The following is a 20,102-nucleotide window of genomic DNA, read 5'->3' as shown; positions in this document are numbered from 1 at the left end:
GCATCAGGCAGGAGAGGAAAACGTTCCAGGTCCTTTGCCCTTGGGGGCAGGCCTGTGCCACACCGCACCCCGCCATTCCCCTATGCCCAGTGCCCTCCCGCTCTGAGACTGCCCCCCCCACGCACCGCTCACCACAACTGTCCAGTGCCCTGCACACCACCACCACTACCCACAGACCCCTATACCCAGCACCCCCCACAAACTCCCCACTGCCCAGCGACCCCCACCACAACTGCCCAGGGCCCCACACAGACCCCCCACTGGCCAGGGCCCCAACACACACAGAGCACCCCCACTGCCAAGCCCCCCCCCCAACCTCCCACTTCCCAGCATCCCAAACCACACAAACCTCCCCTACTGCTCAGCACCCCACCCCACGACCCACTCCCCCATGCCCTGCATTCGGCCACACTCTCACCATGTCCGCCGGGCTGAGCCGGCAGGGTGACCAGGGCTGGCTCCCCGGCACAGTGTGATCAGCCAGGCCGGAGCAGGAGCAGGGCTTGCCTGGGCCAGGCTCCCTCAGGACCACTTGTCTGGTGGGCCCTGCCCGAGCCCCCCGTACTGCCCCCTCCACCGGCCAAGACCGGCCCGGGGTCTGCACCTATCCCAGGTGGCTCAGCCCCGGGGAGGCGAGTGGGGACCCACAGGTGGCGGGCAGAAGAGACCGGTGGGAGCCAGACCCGCACTGGGGAGCAGGGCAGACCTCTGGGACGCGACCCCCGAGAGCCTGCCTGGCCCAGCTGCGCCCACTGGCCCCGTGGCCAGCTGCCTTGCCCGGCCCACGTGGTGGAGCCCGGCTGCTGGGTGGCAAGCCCACTACAGGTGAGCAAACGCTTACACAGCAAGGCCTGGGCGCTGGACTGCCCCGGGCGAGGGGCCAGACCCAGCCGTGTGGATGGGTTAGACGGGTCTGTAATGGGCCCCTTCCCCTTGGCTCCGTTGTAAACCTGGCGCCGTGTGACACTTTAGTTTGAGCATCCGGCTCTGAACTTGCAAACAGATGGGCATATGCCTGCCTTTACACTGGTGAGTCAGCCTGGGTGACTTCGGGGGACCCCGGTCTGGCAGAGTCACGTATATGCCTGTTCGCAGCATCTGAGTCTGGGGTTCTCAAACTGGGGCTCGGGACCTCTCAGGGAGCCACGAGGTTACTACATGGGGGGTCAAGAGCTGTCAGCCTCCGCCCCAAACCCCGCTTTTCCTCCAGCATTTATCATGGTGTTAAACATATAAAAATTGTGTTTTTAATTCATAACGGGGGGTCGCACTCAGAGATTTGCTATATGAAAGGGGTCACCAGTACAAAAGTTTGAGAACCACTGATCTAAGTAACACGGAAGTCATCATGCTTTACCTGTCCGGGTGTCAGCACGCTGGTCTAGCTCTCCTTAGTGCAGACGCAGTCGTATCGGTATATTATGATTATTATTTACTTACCACGTGTATCACAGCAGCACCTAGCAGCCCCAATGGACCAGGACCCCCTGTGCAGAGCTATACACCCTCTGCCCCGCCCAAGAAACCCTATTCCTTGCCCCAAAGAGCTTACAGCCTCGGTAGGAGCTTTACACCAGTATAGCTAAACCTAAATGGGAAGGAGAATAATATCTCCTGGTAAAAGGCACGTTTAGGCTGGTGTAACTGCATCCGCACCAGCGTCGTGCCTGTTATAACGATTTTGGTAACAAACCACCTCCCCTACCCCACTTAGCTGTAGTGGGACAAAAACTGTCTGTGGGCCAAGCCTAAACCTCTCTCCTTCAGAGCCGTGAAGCTGGGAGAAACATGAATGAGTGAAGTTTACAAATTATAGGCAGTGCTGGCAGCATCAATAGTTAAGGTTGGCAGTAGTTAAGGTTGCCTAACGGTTTCCATGATAAGCCCCTGTTTTGTGTTGCCTCTAATGTGATGGAAGATTTTTGATGTCTCCTGAAATTACGTTGCAGAATTTTTCATCCCAAGAGGGGATACTCTTGAACTATTGCTCTATCGAGAGCGTCTCCAGCAAGAGAGATGTGGCAGACCTGCCCATGATACAGTGTGATCTTATGGTATTATAGAGCCACAGGACTGACTTAATTGTTTAAAGGGGGAGTCAAGCTGGGAGAGGTAATATCTTCTCTGCACCAACTTCTGTTGGTGAGAGAGACAAGCTTCCGCGCTTGCACAGAGCGCTTCTTCAGGTCTCAAGGGGCAGTGTCGTTTTCAAAATTGTGCATGGTGGTTTTTTGCTCACCGACAGACAGACCCTTACCACATTAAAACTTCCTTTTGACCCACCATTGTTTGTACCACAAAACCAGACTAGTCTGTTTCATTTTGACTTGTGAGTCAGTATCTATAATAGCTGGGGGGGAAATAGGCTAGTTTCAATCATCGGCTGATCCATTTCTGTTATCTGGCATCAGCTGGGGCTGGCCTCAGTGAGAGCCAGGATACTGGACCTAAGGGATTTTGGGTCTGCTCCAGGCTGGCCATTCCTTGTTCCACTTTCCATGTCCCATGTTTCCCTTTTGGGTTCAGGTCGCCAACAGCGATGCCATGTTTGGATTGCAAAACCTGCAGGAGGATGTATGGTCTGGTCTTGTTTTGTTTTGTTGGGTGTTTGTTTTTTAAAATAAACGTCCATCCTTCGGAATTTACAAATGAACAGTTAATGGAAACCTTTGGATTGCTTTCTTCTGCTGAGGTTTTTCTGCCGCATCCAGCACTGTAGCTCCAGCCTCATACAAAAATCGGGGAGGGGGAGGGAGAGGGGGAAATGAGACCTGCCTGCGTTGAGGTTAAAAGACGTTTCCTTTAGGTGAGATTTGTTTTCGGCTGGGGAAGGGGGCAGGAGTCTGTTTTTGAAGGCGTATAGACGATGCAGGGATGGGTAGTTCTGTAAAGCAGAGGAGCCCAGGGTTCGATTCCTACCTCTGCCACAGGCTCCCTGTAGGACCATGGTCGCCAAGCTCGGAGCTGGGTTTCTCCAAAGAGCTCATTGCCCAGCTAGACACCCCGGGGGAGCCGCTTCGTTCATGACTGCTTGATACAGGAGCTGACCGCCTCTCCAAGGGGCCCATGGCGTCTCTGGGGACCCTCCCTTTGTCTGTCTTGTAAACTCCTCAGGCCTGGCGCTGCCTCTTACCATGTGCAGCAGCTGGCATACTCTCAGCTGGGCTGTCTGGGTGCTCTCACGTTGCACATCATTAATCCAAATAGCAGCTCACAGTGTGGGCGATGCCTCAGCCTGAAAGGGGTTTTTTTTTTGGAAGGAGGTCAGGCCTGTAGCTTGGGGGGAAATAAATCACCTGGGGAGAGACAGGCCCCTCCAGTAAATCCCCCCTCCCACCAGCCCCCCCTTTCCCCATCCAGCCCTGGCCACCGCTAGTGGCCACTGCAGCTGCTGGCAGCTGAGAGCATCTGAGCAGGCAGAGAGTCCACAGAGCAAGATGGCTGCTCCCATGTCCCAGTGAGTGTGTGCAGGGCTGCAGGGCTTTGTCTCCACACATCCCTGCCTCTCCCGGGGCACCGCTTCCTTGGGGCAGGGGGGGCTGGGCTTGGCAGCAGCCTGCAGGGTTCTGCCCCTGATGCCTTGGGAAGTCGCTGGCTTGGGGCGGTGGGGGGGCGTAATTTTTGGTTTACAAGAGGTGGGGGGCTGGTTTGATTGTTATTTTCTCTATTTAAAAAAAAAAATCCGGGAGGTTTGCAAGCCCGCCCCCCCCATCCCAAATCCTATGGCAGCTTTTCAATGGTACGTATCTGGGGGGCTGGCTATGCAGGGGGGTGGCTGTGGGGGAGGATGTTGCTCTTCTCTAAGCAATTATCCAAACCTGGTCAGAGATCAGGAGCCAGGTGGGAATGTCAGCGGTGTGTTTGTAATCTGGCCTTTGGCTGGGGTCTTTGAGGCGTGGATGTCAGGAGAGGGGCTTATTGTCTTCAAAATACATCTGCCCAAACCTCTCTCCAGCCAGGCGAAATGGGGGGGATGCCCCGGAGGGGATGGGAAAGAATTTGGTCACTTTCCCCCCCAGACACACACACCAGCCTCATCTGAGAAGGAAACATGGCTTTTGATTATCTGCCTAGTTCACAGCTGTAAGGGGAGTGAGCAGACCTGGAGTTCGCCCACACCAGCTGCTCCGGATCCAGGAAATGCAGGACGAGCTGCTGCTTTTCACTGCACCTTGCCCACCCCTCGCTTTCTCCGAGTGCTTTCACTTTAGCAAGGAAATGGTTGGATGCATTTTTACCCATGTTTTAGCCCAGGTCCCCCCCACCCGCCCCCAGCTCTGTGCATTGGAGAGGCAAATTCTTCGGCTGATCCTTGCCTTTGGGATGGGCAGTCCTGAACATATTTTTGACTCTTTTTTAGGCTAGTCCTTTTTTAAAAAAAAAACAAAACAACCTGCTTGATGCTCTTTGTAGAGGGTGAGAGGCTGTGAAGTCAGTTTGTTTGTTTTGGAGTTTGGGAGAGAGCAGAGAAAATGGAAGGTTTTATTGTGATCCGTGATTATTGTGTGTATTACGGTAGCATTCTCGAGATCCTAAAGACTGTAGCAGCTCAGGTCCCTCTGTGTAGGGAGATACCTGGGGCTGGAGGTTCTAGTGTTCGGGGCTCAGCTGCCCCCATTCTTCTTATGACAGGTTTCAGAGTAACAGCCGTGTTAGTCTGTATTCGCAAAAAGAAAAGGAGTACTTGTGGCACCTTAGAGACTAACCAATTTATTTGAGCATGAGCTTTCGTGAGCTACAGCTCACTTCATCAGATGCATACCGTGGAAACTGCAGCAGACTTTATATTCTCTGTGTATATATAAAGTCTGCTGCAGTTTCCACGGTATGCATCTGATGAAGTGAGCTGTAGCTCACGAAAGCTCATGCTCAAATAAATTGGTTAGTCTCTAAGGTGCCATTCTTCTTATGTCACTTGTTCCCCCACGGAAGCTCTGCTGAGTGCTCCCAGGGAGGCTATGGAAGCGGGTCGATGCATTCGCACCCCCTGTGAGTTCAGAGAGCTAGCCATGGCCCATGCTACCATCCCAGGGAAGGCGCAGGTGGGGGTGGACGCTGGGGCAGACTAGCGGGGGAATGGATGGGACCCAGTGCTCTGGGAGCTAAGCGAGTTTGAGGGACCCTGAGCCATCTCACGTGCTCTGAGGAGGATCAGGGTCTTTGGGGTGGAGAGACTTACCATGACTGCCCGAGTGTTAGTACGGTGAGCAGTGACGTTCCCTGTTGGGAAAGCGGCAGTTAGGGGGAGCGTGGGCTGTTGTGGGGACTGTGAGCGGGGCTGTGTCTGTGTCCTAGGACCCAAGACCTTCTCTTGCTGGGCTACCAGCCCCCACTCTGCTGGGTCTTTCCTCCCCTGCATCCCGTGCAAAAGCTGTGTCCCACTCAGGGAAGAGGAGTTACCTGGCACAGCACCTGGGGGATGGTTGGGAGCGGCTGCTTCTCAAGGAGAGTCTTGGTGGGGCCGCCAGGCAGCTGGAGACAGGAGACCTGGTGGAGCTTCCCCAGGCGCTGTCTGACTGGCAGTGGCCGAGGAGACATTTAGCAAGAAGCTTTTGGCTTTGACCTTTAGACAGGCAGGGCCATCATGGCCTCCCAGGAGGGGACGTTTCTCTCTCCTTCCCAGGGGAGCTGAGGGTGAGGTTCTTGGGCTTAAGCTGGGCAGGAAGGCTGCAAGCTTTGCAAAAGAGCCTCTCGCTTTTGGAACCTTTTTCCTGTGTGCTCGCAGCTGCACCAGGCAGAGGAGGGGACAGGAGCTGCCCCAAGGAACCCTCAGTCTTGGAAGAAAACAGAATGGCTACATTAGATTCAAAAGGATATCAACCTTCATGCTTCAAGGCATGAATACCCTGCAGTGGGGAGGAAACCTCCCCTCTGGGCAGGTGGGCCCAGTATCGGGTTTCTCTTTCCTTCCTCGGAAGCATCTGATGCTGACTGCTGTCAGAGACAGGCTCTTGGACTAGATGGACTCTAGTATGCTCCAGTCTGGCAGATCCTTTGCTCCTGCTTTAGCACCTGCTCCAAAGCTCAGTGAAGTCCGTGGAAAGGCACTCCTGGCTTTCGTGGGCTTCGGATCAGGCCCTGAGAGGGGACAGTTCCATGTGCCAAATGCATCTAGGTGCAAGACAGGTAAATATTGTTCCTGGTACAGTTGGTGGGTGGGCAATTGCAGGAGGCATGTGCTTGTGTGGGAGGGTTTTGAACAGGGAAGAGTACCAAGGGTTAGGAGCTTTCTCCCCAGCATGAGGGGCTGTTAAGTAGCAGAGTCCAAATTCTGCTCTGCCTCCTGCCCAGAACATCCACACAGGCTTCCAGGTGGCCTTGAGGCCAGCATGGGTAAAGATGGGGCAGAACATGACAGATCAGGTCTCTTGGCCTGCCGGAGTAGAACAGCGTGAAAGTTTCCTTTGGGTTGAATGTTTTTGGCCGGCTGGAATGGCCACGTGTTGAGACCTTGGTCTCACCCATAGCACAGGTGGACTAACAGTGCTTAGCAGGTGCATGGCTCTTCACAGACATCCTCCCATACCCCAAAGGGAGGCAGGGAAGTACCATTCTCACCATGCTACAGATAGGGGAAACTGAGGCAGGTTTGCTAAGTGAGGTGAGGTCACAATGGGGAGGAAGTGACATTGCCAACATTGGAACCCAGGAACTCCTGACTCCAGGTCCGGTGCTCATCCCACTTGCCCACACGTCTGTTCACCCCTTCCCTGTCCGCGCAGGTTCTGCCGTAGCTAAGTCCGTTCCGAGTGTCCGTGCGGCTGGGTGACAACTCACCTTTGCTGGGGGATGCCCTGCGCCTCTCTGGCATGCTCAGCTGTGGCTGTCTTCCAGTATACTTCCCCCTCCTCGGCTGGGCTGAACTGGTTACATGTGCTCGGAGAGCAGAGACCAGTGGAGTGTTACAAAGAACAGATTTGATGAACAGGGTGATTACGGGGGGAAATTTAGAGTACTCGGAGCCTTGGCACAATTGGCTGCCATCGGGAAATGCTTCTGTGCCAGAAGCCCCTGGGAACCGTGGCGATTCGAGGGCGAGTCTGTGGGCAAGTCACAGCCCTTTGTGTTTCAGACAGGAAATGGTTGAAGAAATATACTGACATGGGAAAAGACTTGCTAGTTCGGTGTTGGCTTAGGATTTCAGAGGTCCGGTGAGCAGGAGTGCGAAGAACCCGTAAACCAAGGGGAGGCTGCAGTGCCCGGCCTAGTGTCTCCTGGAGCAGCATTCTCACTGGAGCCAAGGAGAAACCGAAACCCACACAGCATCGAGTGGGGCTTGGAAGGGGATGGGGGGGCCGCACAGTCCATAGCAGAGGCCAGCGTGCACGATTGTGGCACAGATGCTACGTTCCATCCAGTAGGAAGTGGAGCTTTGGGGCACGCCCTCTCTCTGCTGCTGGAGACTCTCCCCTGCTTTCCTCTCCTGTGGGCTCAGGTTTGGAGGCAGGGCTTGCCGGTTTGATGAAAATGTTAATTATAGTAACGTCAGTTCCCTTCTCTCCTTCGTTCCCCCCATGCCCTTTTCCCCTGTAGTGCCCCATGCTGCTTCCTTTCTCATTGTAGGGAAGTAAAGTCAGCACCCAGTGGGGGTGTTAATGGGTGGGATAACCTGCTCTCCCTGCCTTTTGGGAAATCCTAGGAGCAGATTCACCCGCTAGCCACAAGGCGTCCTTTGCAAGGGTGTCAGTGGGAAATGAGGACTGTAGACCATTGCATAGAAGACTTTCCTTCTCACGCTTGTACTTCCTATCCCTTTCTTGAGCTGTCTGTAAAATCCCAGCACTGCAGAAGTGAGCCGCATCTGGGCCATCCACAGAGGTGGGAACTAAATGCATTTGCTGGGGCTTCGGAGTTGCCTTTGACTTGCTCGCATGTCATAACCTAGGCCGATTGCCCAGAACTGTGAACAGCTGTAACGCTCGTCACTGCCGTGCGTGAGGTGGGAAGCCTCCAAAGGCGCTGGGGCAGGGTGTGCCCAGTAGGGACGGGAGAATGCCGAGGGGGGGCTGATGCAAAGGGGATAAAGGGAGGAGCAGCTGGATTGTTTGGGCTTCCAGACATGCTTTGTTCAAGGGCCTGTTTTCATGGCAATGAGAACCAGCCATTGGGCTGCATTATCTCATGACCTGGTGGGAGGGGGGCATTGCATGAACTTCCTACTGCTGGGTGAGGCTCCATGGCTAATAGCAACACTGGGGGCACCCACATAGGCCAGCCCATGGAGTTTTAACCCCTGGGTTATCTAACCTGGCTCAGAGGGGTGTAGACAATTTGCTGGAACCTTTCCATGTGCTCACGCTCTTGCCATTATTACCCTGAGCTGCTGGTGATGGCAGCCAAGGGAACAGATGGGGTGGAGGAGGCTAGCAGAGATGAAGCCCTGGTAGCCTGCACCTCGCCCTTGCAAAGCATGCTCTGGGCTAGGGTATGACTCCTCGCCTCGCCACCTCTGGATGGTGAAGGGGAGGGTCTGTTGGCCAGGGAGGACAGAAGCGTAAAGGAATCTCTCTGAGTGGTCGGCCTGTCCAATGGCGGCTGATACTCAGTTGGGCGCTCTCTGCGGTCGTTTAGTGCCGCCGTAACCCGGCGTTAAAGACAAGAATAAGTAATGAGCGAAGACAAAGGTTTGCCAGCGCCCTAATCCCTCTCCCCTTGTCTCTTTCATCTCCAGTCGAACCAGGAAAGTGGTACTAGACCTTCCTTACTAAATTAAATGTAGAGGCTGCTCCTCCAAGGGAAAATTCAGTTCATCCGTAGTGTTTGATTTCCCAACCACAGCAGTATGGTGCCTCCAGGGAAAAAGCCAGCCGGGGAAACTTCCAATTCCAACAAAAAGTGCAAGCGCTATTTCAATGAGCACTGGAAGGAGGAATTTACGTGGCTGGAGTTTGACTATGAAAGGAAACTCATGTTTTGCATAGAGTGTCGCCAGGCACTGGTGAAGAATAAACATGGCAAAGCGGAGAATGCCTTTACCGTGGGCACGGATAACTTCCAGCGCCATGCCTTGCTGCGGCACGTCACCTCTGGAGCTCACCGCCAGGCGCTGGCGGTTAACAGAGAGCAGCTGGCTTTTGAAGCTCGCGTCCATAACCACCAAGAGCTGCGCTCCGTCATCAAGGTGGACGTGAACCCCGCCAAGATCGCTGTCCTCACCACCGTGTACTGGATGGCTAAGGAGGAGATCCCGGATGAGAAGTGCTCCTCCCTGCTTGAGTTCCAGAAGTTCAATCTCTGCCAGGCGTTGCTGACCTCGGAGCACAATGACTGTTACCACCCCAGCAGCGTCAAAGAGATGCAGGTGTGTGTCTGAGCCGGGCACTGTTCGGTTGTGTTTTCTGTCCTTGTGCTTGATCACAATGGCTTTGGGCTGCCCCCGCTGCTGGCGACATGCCCACCAGTAAAGACACCTTAATGCCCCCAGTTCAGCAAAGGCCTGACACCCATCTCCAGCAAAGCACCTGGGACCCAATTTGGGAAAAGCATCCCTGTACACAAAAGCTCTTTGCGTGTCCTTTACCTAATCAGTGGGACAGGAGCATGTACTTAAAGTTTTTAAAGCATTCCGGAATCAGAGCCATAAGCACATGCTCCAGTCCCACTGGACGTGTCCCTAAGTGCTTTGCTGAACCAGGGTCTAAGAGCCACCTTTTAACAGGGAGCCTCCTGTCTTAAAAAACTACTTGAAGGTGTCCACCATGTAGGTTCTGGTATAATTTTATGGACCGTTAATCATGATGCCTGGCACTCTTACTGTGCTCTATGTTCTCTTAGTGCTCTGCCGGCGTTACCTAATCAGTCCTCACCAAACTCACTGGGAAGTGGGTAAGTAATAGTGTGGCCCCATTCTACAAGTGGGGAATCTGAGGCACGGGCAAGTTAATGCAACTGCACAAGGCCACTCAGCTGTTCAGGGCCTGCAAAAGGCCTCGGCTTATTTGGTGCACAGGTCTTGTTCGCTGGCCTCTTGCAAACGGGTGAATTCCCCCTTGGGGAATAGTGGCAGAGTCGGGACAAGAACCTATGAGTTGCTTGGGGTCACCTGTTGGCTCAGTCCATTAAGCCATGTGGCCTCTTGGTCTACACTAAACCTTCACATAAAACCACTTGCAACTGGTGATCCTTCCTTGGTGTTCCTTTGGTGTGGAGGCTCAAGACAAGTTTCTCAGTATTAAAAATTGATGCAACATCTTGTTGGTGTCGACAGCTAATTAGGCAACGAGGGCATTCCTAGGAGTTCGTAGAAAGTGATAGAGTCCATCAAAGACTGGCCTTTGTCAATAAACAGGGAGTTTTGCATTCGTTCACATGTGTTTAGTGTACATGGGCAGCCAGTGGCCTTTAGAAGGAAGTGCAAAGAATCCATTTTTAAAATCGGAGACATTTTTTTTCCTCCCTCCTATTTGAATGTGTCAGATTTCACAGTAAATTAATGATGAATATTTTAATGATAAAAACTCAAGAGATCAATTAGCATACCAGAGCACCGTGGGGGGTTTTTGTCCTTTTTTTACCCTAAACTGGGTGATCAGGAAGATCAAGTTGAAGGCAAAGAGTTCAGAGAGGATTTTCTTAATTTTACAAATGTTTCATGCCTGTTAAAATCAAATTAATTTGTAGTGAATTTTGGCTGTTTGCCAGTCATTTAGCTAAATAAAGAACCCTATTTTACTGCAGCTAAACTAACCCACTAATTAGATTTCTCAGCCTCTAATGGTACTTGCAGCATTTGGGGAAAAAAAAGGATTTTTTTTCAAATCAGTGGTATTTTAATGAAAAGGGTCAAATAGAATTAAGGAGAAAAAGACACCATGAAGTTTCATGGCTTCTTCAGCATGTGATTTGTTTTTAAAGCATGAGAGTAACTGATGAAATTATAACAAAATAAAAAAGCAGGTCTTAGGTATGTTAATTATACTCTAACGAGGATGAGATTCAGGAGTCACTATGTAGGGTAAGGGGGGAGATTCAGGAATGCATTCCTATTTGGGATCCCACCTAAGCAGGTGCTTAATGTTAAGCATGTGTTTATGGCTGATTGAAATCAATGGGACTTAAGCACAAGCCTAAAGTAAAGTATTTGCTCAGGTGCTTTCCTGAACAGGAGTGTTAGCCTGGGTTTTCAAATACCATTTTATCAAAACGAGCAGCAAGTTCCCTTATTTAAAAAAAGCAAACCAATTTGGAACAGAGACTTCAATTTCCTGTATGTTTGTTCAGCAGCGAGCACAAAGCGGCCCTGCCTAGTTGAATCCTGTGGGCACTCTCACGGTATAGATATTAATGAATAATACTGCCGTATTTTATAGTAATTGGCAAGAACAGCGCTGTATCAATGCAGCGGATCTTGGGTCTGATTTACCTCTCTGACGCTGGCATGAAAGGAGAACAAGGCCTAAAGAGACAGTAGAGTAGGATACAGTCGCTTTTATTTTTTTTAAATAAAGGTTGCCTGGATAATTGTCCTCGTAGTTTCCATGTAAAAGATTCTGCTCGATGCTGCTCTGTCACCCCAGTGTAAAAATCCGGAGGGAGTCCTGTGGAGTTACTTCAAATTTAGGCCCCAGTTCAGGAAAGCTCATCTATTCAAGGGGGGAGTTTAAGCATGTGCTTCTCTTTGAGCATGTGTTTCAGAGTAAAATTTTCAAATGTGCCTAAGTCTCACTGACTTCCATCGACTCCTAAGTGACCTAGGAACCAAAAGGTAACATTCTGAAAGCACCTAAGTCCCATTTCCAAAAGTGATTTAGGCACTTAGGAGCCTAAGTCTCACTGAAAGTCAGTGGGGTTTAGGCCCCTAAATCACTTAAGCCACAATTTTAAAGCAATTTAGGCACCTAGCTCCCTTTAAACATCTGGATCTTGGAGCAACATTTTTTAAAAAGTGCCCAAGTACCATTGATTTTCATTGACTCCTAAGCCACTTGTATGCTTTTGAAAATGGGATTTAGGCTAAGTCATTTGGGTACATTTTGAAAATTTGACCACAAGTCTCATGGAAAGTCAATGGGACTTAAAGTTAAGCCCGTGTTGAAATGCTGTCCTGAGTCAGGGCTCTACACTGGGTTAAGTGAGATCAGAGTCAGGACACCTTGCAGCTTTTAGGGGTATTTTTAAGCATGGTTCGAAATTCATTTTAATTTCTTTTTTCCCCCTGCCCACCCCGATGCTGCTTCGTTAACTGGCTCAGGCAGCGATCGTTAAAGTCCTTCACAATGAGGACAGGCACAAGATGAAAGCCTCGCCGTTCGTTGGGCTGGTGGTGGACGAGATGGTCGACATTCTGGAGCACAGGAACCTGGTCATGTTTACAACCACCATCTCCCCGTGCGACGGGCAGACCTCCATCACATTCCTGGGCAGCTTTGAGCTGCCAGCTGGGGAGGCCTACACTGTGGCGGACAAAGCGGTCGAGGTGATGCACTCTTTTGGCGTTCCCACCATGAAGATCACGTGGCTCAGCTCTGAAAGCTCTTTCCTGATGGCCGATAGGCTGAATGGGGTGGGGACCAAGCTGAAGTCCATCTGTCCTCTTCTCACTGAGATGCACTGCATGTCCCACAGGAGCTCCCTGCTGCCAGCTGAGAGTGTTGTAAATATCGAGTATGTCCGGAAATACGAGACCACGGTGGACGCTGTCTACCGACTCTACTCCAACTTCAAAGGGGAGAGCAACAGCCTCCAGGAGCTGCAGAGTGTCCTGGATCTATGCGAGATAGACCTGGAGGGCCCCAAGACCATCCACTGGACTTCCATCTTCCCAGCTGTGGAGGCAATTGACTCCTCATGGCCTACGTTGGTGCTTCTTCTGGAGAGTGAATCGCAGAGGTCCCCCGTGGCGTTTGGCCTCTGCGAAGAGCTCAAGAAGTTCCAGTTCGTGGCTTTCACAAAGATCCTCCTGGATGTCCTCCCCGTCTTCCAGAAGCTGAGTCGGTTCCCCCAGATTGAGGACTTCGATCTCTCCATCCTGAAGCCCATCGTCTCTGCCACCGCCACCACCCTGCAAGCCCAGAAGACCACAAGTGGCCAGAATTTCCAGGAGTTCCTCAACGAGATGAATGAGCATCCTCGAGAGGACCGGGAAGATGAGAGCCGTTTCTACTACAAGGGGGTGGAGCTTGCCAGCTGCTCCAAGTTGCACCTGAAGAACTTTGAGCACTTGAAGGAGACCTACCTCGAGAGCGTGCGGGGCAACTTGCTGGATAGATTCCCTAGCCACGTGCTTGAGGCTGTCAACTCCTTCTCTGCCATCTTTAACCCCAAGTGCTACCCCCAGTCTTTGGATGATATCGGCAGCTATGGCATCACCGAGCTGAACTTCCTCTTGCAGGCTTATTCCCGGGTGGTGGTGAGTGAAAGGGCACTGAACGATTTCCCTCTTTTCAAACGGATAGTGTTCAGCCTCAGCCAGTTATCCTTCAAGGACCTGTGCATCAAGCTGGTTTACAGCCATTCCGAAATGCACGAGCTCTTCCCGGACTTTGCTGTCCTGGCTGCCATTGCTCTGGTCTTGCCTCTTGGCTCGGTGCTCTATGAGAAGATCAACCGGGGCCGGGAACTCATGAAACGCAGCCAGTGGCGCTATGCGAAGGACTCCAGCCTGTCCAACTTCATGAAAATCGCTATAGATGGGCCCACCATTAACGAGTTTGACTTTGCGTTAGCCATCGAGTATTACGAAAGTCTGAGAGAATCCGATTTCATCATGGCACAGGTTAAATAAGATGAAAACCAAGCCACCTTTTGGGGTGATCAACTGTGAAAATACGAAATATTTTTGACTCCAAGATGAAGTTACCCTGCTGATAGGGTGTGAGGCCTTACATTTAAGCAAGAATATCTAAGGGTTGAGTTTTGTTTTGTTCTCATTATTACGATTTTCCCTTTGCTTTACCACTCTCATCTCTTCCATCATTTCCAATCAGCCAGCCGCACAAACGCGCTACAGAATCTAGGGCTAAGTGTGGAATGTTGCAAGAGTGTTCTGTTCAGCACCGGGAACTTTTGAGCAAGTCCTATTGTGAAGCAGGACAAGGGAGCTTTTTCTTAAATTCATTTCGGTCCTGCTATCTCAAAAGAAATTTGATTGAATTGGCTGAAATGTTTAATATCCATTTTTCCTGCTGGTTTTAGCCACACTATTAAATTTCAAATTGTGTTTAGATTCACTTTATCTTTCCTTCAAAAAAAAAATCTCATATCTTGAGCTCAAACATAATGTTGCTTACGCACACCGTTCCTGGCAGCTTTCTCTTGATGTTCTGTTCCGCAAAAAATATCCAATTTTTTCTCTTTGGAGCCTAGAGAATGAACACTGAAGAGACAGCATATCTTTCTGGGTCCGTCACACATCTCATCATGCCTAGCAGTGTCTTGTTAAAATTCCTTGCACTGAGCACAAAATATTTTTAGTGTTGGAATCAGCTCATGATCCTTACAAATTCAAGTAATTTGGAGAGTGATTTTGTAATCACCAAGGAAATAGAAACTTTTAAATGAATCCTTGTGTATATATGTTTGTGTGTATATATATATATAAATTTATATAAATATAGATATATATTAAATAAATATATCTTCACTTTCCTAGTGTTAAAGTACAAAGATATCTAAAAGGACTTTATTTTTTTTTTTTTTTTTTGGTGCAACGACAGAATAAATTATATACAAGGGTCCAAAAAAGTAATAAACAGTGAATTCCTGGTTTTTTCAGAACAGTGCATTGTCCCTAACCTTTCCGTTGCAGTCTAAGCCTTCTGCAATCTTACAACCAAAGAAAATGTCCTTTAACATCTACCTTATGGACAAACTTGAGTTTTGTTTCTATTGATTTTTTTTTTTTTTTAAACGTTCCCTCGCCTTGGAGCGAGTGACATTGGGACAGTCAAGTGTAAGATGGCTCCTCTGTTAGTATGGGGTCGGTACACAAGTTTTTAACCTTTGTATCCATGTCCGGATAGAGTCTGTGTTGCATGGCATGTGTCCTCTTTGTTAATTACATGGGCTTATGTTTGTTTTTACCTTATTTGCGGTGTTTTTCTTAGTTTGGGGGAGGGAAGGGGGAGAAGACCCTTATTACTGGTTTTAATTTGCAATAAAGTCAAAACATTCATCTAAAGTATCACGTCATTTTAATGCTTGTGCACCCTGACGGCTGTGCTCGTTTAGCAAAGGGTTTGGGCATTATTAGCTGTACTAGGAGGTCAGAAATCCCCCAAGTCTCCAGGTTCCCATGCTGAGCAGCACCGTCCCTGTTACCACCAGGCAGAACCAAGCCTCATTTCATGCATCAGGGCACGTTTTCCCACTAAGGATCCAGAGCCCAGTGAAGACAGTGGGAGTCTATCCACTGACTTCAGTAGACTTTGGATCAACCTGAATTCCCAGTGTTAGTGGGTGACGCCTGATGCTTCCCCAGTGTCGTTCCTGGGGGTCCAGACCTGACATTGTCCCCAGGAGCGTCTCTCCATCGCCACCCCCTGTACTTGTGTTTAGTGGGGTGTTTCTCCTCCAGGAGTTTGGGGGCTGGAGGTGTAGCTCCAGGTACATCTACACTGCGGGTGCTGCAGAGGGACAGCCACGGTGCTGCAGCTTCGTCGCTCTAGCGTAGACACTTGCTAACGCGACGGAAGGGGGATTTCCATTGCTGTGGTCAGGCCACCCCCTCGAGAGGTTGCTGGGTCCGTCGACCCAGCTGCGTCTACAGTGGGGCTTCGCCACACTTTGCCACACAGGGTGCAAAATTTTTCACACCCCTGAGTGATGTAAGTTGTAGGTGTAGACCAGGCCGAAGAATCCAGCTCTCGCCACTGCATTAGGCCAAATTCAGTCCGAGAGCGAATGAGTGTAACTGCGCTGACTGCAATAGACTTGCACCACTTTGTACATAGCCCCATTTGCTCCTCGGTGCCCACTGTGCAGTAATAAACCGGCGACCCGGTCTTGCTGAGATGCTGATGATCTGTGTCAGGGATCAGCACTACACTGGGTTATGCACCGTTCTCCCTTACAATGAAAGCAAGCCTTTAAATCTGCTTCTGTTGCCGTGCTGTCCATCCCACGCACTGCACAAACAAGGGGACTTCAAAACGGCCAATCTGAAAGTCACCTGACTTACCTGAAGAAGAGCTCTGTGTGAGCTTGAAATCTCATGTCTCTCACCAACAGAAGTTGGTGCAATAAAATATATCCCCTCCCCCCACCCCATCTCACTAAATTCCCTGGGACCAAAAGCAGCTGCTACAATGCTCCATGCTTGTAAAGTAAATCCAGCAAGTAAAACCCTTCAGACCGCACTCTCCTTTTCATGTTTTGCTTCGTTATTATGTGTATTCCAGCAGCACCAAGAGGCCTCTGCTGAAATCAGGGATGCATTGTGCTAGTCAGTGAACAGATGCTTAGGAAAAGAAAGTCCCTGCCCTGAAGAGTTTGTAACTAAAACGAAGACACAGGCTGGGTGACAAGAAATGTAGTGATGTTGAGAGACACAATTCATCTTGCAGTCTCCTTAGACTTATGACTTTTGGCTACAGAAATAAGTTGTTTCCACCATGATAAATATTCTTGGGTTCTAACCAGGCTTGAATTTACAGTCACAATCCTTGGATTACTCCAGATGGTGACAATGGTTCGGTGTAATGCTTTCACTCCAGAGTCCTTCACTGCCTTACATATGGTCTGACTCATCAGGGATGCGCTATATGCCGATGGAGCAGGGCAGTTCATTGCCATCATTGTCTTTTTCTGCTCCTATATTTATACCCCACTGATCACCACACTACAGTATCTGAATGCCTTAAATATTATCCTCACCTGACAGATGGGGAAACTGAGGCCCAGCAAGATGTAGTGACTGGCTCACGGTCACAGAGTCTGTGGCAAAGCCAGTGGCTGAACCCAGATTTCTTGAGTCCCAGTTCAGTGTCTTAACCACAAAACCACCCTTCCCTTCCCTTCATCTCTCTCTTAGAATAAATGAAGCAAACACTTCAAGGTGCCATCAGTGATTATTATAACAAGTACAGCTGTGGGGCCTGTGTAGTTCCAATTATTATCCCTAAAGCTGGCACAGTTCTGCCCCTTGACTTCTGCCTCTCTCCCTAGGTATTTCTCCAGCAAGCTGGTAAAGGCATTTCCTAGGGAAGCGTTTGCTCTTCTGAGAGTGTATGGCCTGGTATTCTATCTGTCACTATCCGCTTCTTCTCAGAGCGGGGAACCTTCAGGATAGCTCGTGAACACACGAGCTAAAGGAGAGTAGGGGGCCTTGGTGAACTTTATTGCATATATGTGGAAGCGAGGTTTGCGTTTAACAGATTGAAAATCAGGGGCTCGCTCTGCCGGTGGAGCGAAACGTGACAAAAAACAATGCCGTCTGAGAGCTGGAAAGTGTTTTGAGGTTCACTGTATACCCCACTTCCTGGATTCCGGCGACCCGCCTGCTCTGGTGGAACATGCAGCATCAATTGGTCTCTGTATCTTCTGAAAAGGTTATTCTGAAAAGTGACTCTGCAGAAGTGATGGCTCCAGATCAGAACTGAACAGCTTAGAGGCAAAAAGACCACGACTGGGTCCCTAACTTACCACTGCCTATTCTTCAAACTCACCCAAGGATCCGACAGTCTGTTTGCGTCCTGTGGGAGTCACAGGTCGTGGCCAGCGAGAAAGACGCTGCTGGCTCATATTCTTCCTCCGTTATACCCACACAACCCACTGAGTCCACATTCTGGTTGCAGAGTCGTCACTAAGGGTGACGTGTGACCTGCCTGCTCTTCATTATTGATGACGATGCATGAAAAAGGAATTTCCTAAGATGACTTCAGCTCTCAATGTGGAATTTGCAGATGTGGCAGCTGGGTGGGTGGGAAGGGAAGTCTCTTACTTCTAAACTCATTGGATTTTATATGAGTGGCAAGACGCAATAAAACACCAGGGTAATTGTCAGAGCAGAAGAGCATGTTCTTGGGTTGCGTAGATGCATGGAAAGCCATTTGTCTGGAATAATGAAACCAAGGATTTCAATCTTCAGTGCATGTTGAAAGGGGTGATTGAGTTAGCCATGTCCCCAGCCCTGTTCTTTGTTATAGCTGTTAATATCAACTAGATTGCAGCTGTATTTTGGTGGATAGAGCTGCAAGATCATAAGTGATTTTGCACTGAATGTTCAGATCTTGGCATGAGCTCATCTCACTGACCAGACTTTGCTACCATTTGTTTTCTCTCTAAAATGCGTAGGTGAGGGAAGAGAGCAGCTGTTACTCGGTCTTTAAGGAGTGGAGAAGGGGGAGTCATCTGGAGTATTAGCAGAATAGAATTTACTCCAAGTATCAGCCACAGATGTGGGGAGAGGGGTTGTTCCTCATGGCTTCGGAATGGATACCCAGTGCCCCATCATTGCAGGGAAGATCTCTGCTTTGAGAAACCGGCGCATCTTTTGGTCCCAATCCTGCAGTGAGCTAGGCAGTGAAGTTAGTGGCAGGATATGGGCCTTCTGGTGGGCCTCCACCGGAGCCAACCCCGTTGCCTGTGATGGTGGCGGAACGTTGGAATATTGGCCCCAAACAGCTGTGGTGTAGGGGAGTGTGACTTCGCTGAGCTGGGCACAGCCCCAGCCTGCGGACCCCAGCTCTGAGGAGGAATCTGTGACTTGTCAGGAACCCCCAGGAAATTGCAATCTGCTGACTGTTGCTAAAAATGCAGTGGGTTGCACTGTTGATCATCTGGGCCAAACCCTGAGAAGCTCAGCGCCCTTTCAGGTGCTCAGGTCCTTTCACAGCACAATGGCAGCCATGCGCCGTCTCATGCTTTGACCCCCCAGCGTGTGGGGAGTGGGGACAGAAAACCATTCCCAAAGGTCTGATTAAAGTAGTTGAAGTGACATTCAGTTCAAGCTACTAGAGGGCAGAGATTTTAAATCCTGGGGTAGAGAATTGGAGAGACAACAGACATCGTTGGGAGCGCCTAGAGAACGAGAGAACCGGATTGTTTCCGTGTAAATAGACTGCTGCTGTCCCCACATGCCGTGGGTAGAGGCTGTACCAACTGTTGCTCATGGCAGCAGTGGGTCCGTGAAAACGTGTCCTCGAAATTCTGAGACGAGTAAGCCCCCCGGATTGACGCTCATGCGGTAGGGCGCAGGTCTTAGCGAGTCACGAGTGCACGGGCAGGATGGTCCGCAGGGCGGCTGCTACACTGATCTGTTGGAAAAGGAGCATGGGGGGAAATAACGTGCAGGAACGAATGTGGTCTGTGGGAAAAGTGCCGGCCAGAGAGCTCCAGGACCTGGAGCCTTTCCTGACTGTGCTGCGTGGCCAGCAGCAGCATGTGCTTCCTGCACGCTGGCCCCAAGTGAGCCAAGTCACTCCGTTTGAGAATGGTCGGGAAGGTGGCTTTGAATAACCAGCAAGTTTCAGAAAACGTTTGAATTGCTCCCAGGCTGATTCCCAAGCGGGCGGAGGGTAATTACCCATTGGAACAACCTCCCGAGGGACGTGGGCAATCCTCCGTTGCTCGGAGTCCATAAGTCAAATCTGGAGTCCTTTCCGACACCCGGGCGGGAGGGCTAAGAGCCGTGATGCAATGGGGACAGGAATTCCTGGGGCAGGGCTCTGGCCTGCGCTATGCACAAAGTCAGACGAGGTGATCACAATGGTCCCTTCCAGCCGTCAGGTCTGTGGATCTGTGTGAGTGCAGGCCCCCCTCGGCGGGAGGAGCATGATTTCCAAAGTTGGGAGCCTAAGGCAGACCACAGGTAGGATCTCAGGTCGGCTCAGAGGCTCTCCAAGATTCTCCCCTGGAAGGTGCTTTGCTAGTTAGGTGTATAGCACTGTGTTTGCGACCTATGTGCAAAGTTGGGCAATGCTGCCTTTTGGGCTCAAGCAGGAAAATTTGGGCTCATTCTCTGGCTTCTCTGCCTCAGCTGCTGGGGCCTCGGCTTAGAATTTCAGCACGTCCCTAGTCAGCGAAATACTTAAGCCCACTGACTTCAGTGGTGCTGAAGTTGGTGCATAAGTGCTTTCCTGAACTGGAGCCCAAGGGCAGGGGGCCTGGTATTTACCCAGCAAGCGGCGGGTTCTCTGCCAAACCAGAAAGCAAACCAAGGCCTG

General features: G+C 50.6%; 2 protein-coding genes across 2 annotated transcripts in view; both read left to right on the top strand.

Annotated features, from left to right (window-relative positions):
• ZNF385C (zinc finger protein 385C) overlaps positions 1–20,102 on the top strand; it is a 123,306-nt gene that overhangs the window by 62,091 nt on the left and 41,113 nt on the right. The window lies entirely within an intron of this gene.
• On the top strand, positions 8,691–15,247 carry C27H17orf113 (chromosome 27 C17orf113 homolog). The gene is made up of 2 exons (XM_077806481.1): positions 8,691–9,301; positions 12,191–15,247. Exons 1-2 carry the CDS (start codon positions 8,783–8,785, stop codon positions 13,721–13,723), a joined length of 2,052 nt encoding a protein of 683 aa, XP_077662607.1. The 5' UTR covers positions 8,691–8,782; the 3' UTR covers positions 13,724–15,247.

Source organism: Eretmochelys imbricata, chromosome 27, assembly GCF_965152235.1.
Source record: "Eretmochelys imbricata isolate rEreImb1 chromosome 27, rEreImb1.hap1, whole genome shotgun sequence".
Classification (NCBI taxonomy): Eukaryota; Metazoa; Chordata; order Testudines; family Cheloniidae; genus Eretmochelys; species Eretmochelys imbricata.
This window is presented reverse-complemented; position numbering and strand designations above follow the sequence as displayed.

Bases quoted from the DNA above. Each gene is read 5' to 3' on its own strand.
- C27H17orf113 (XM_077806481.1), top strand. From the start codon at position 8,783: ATGGTGCCTCCAGGGAAAAAGCCAGCCGGGGAAACTTCCAATTCCAAC. The intron at 9,302-12,190 runs GTGTGTGTCTGA...TAACTGGCTCAG, and splicing joins GCAGCGTCAAAGAGATGCAG to GCAGCGATCGTTAAAGTCCT.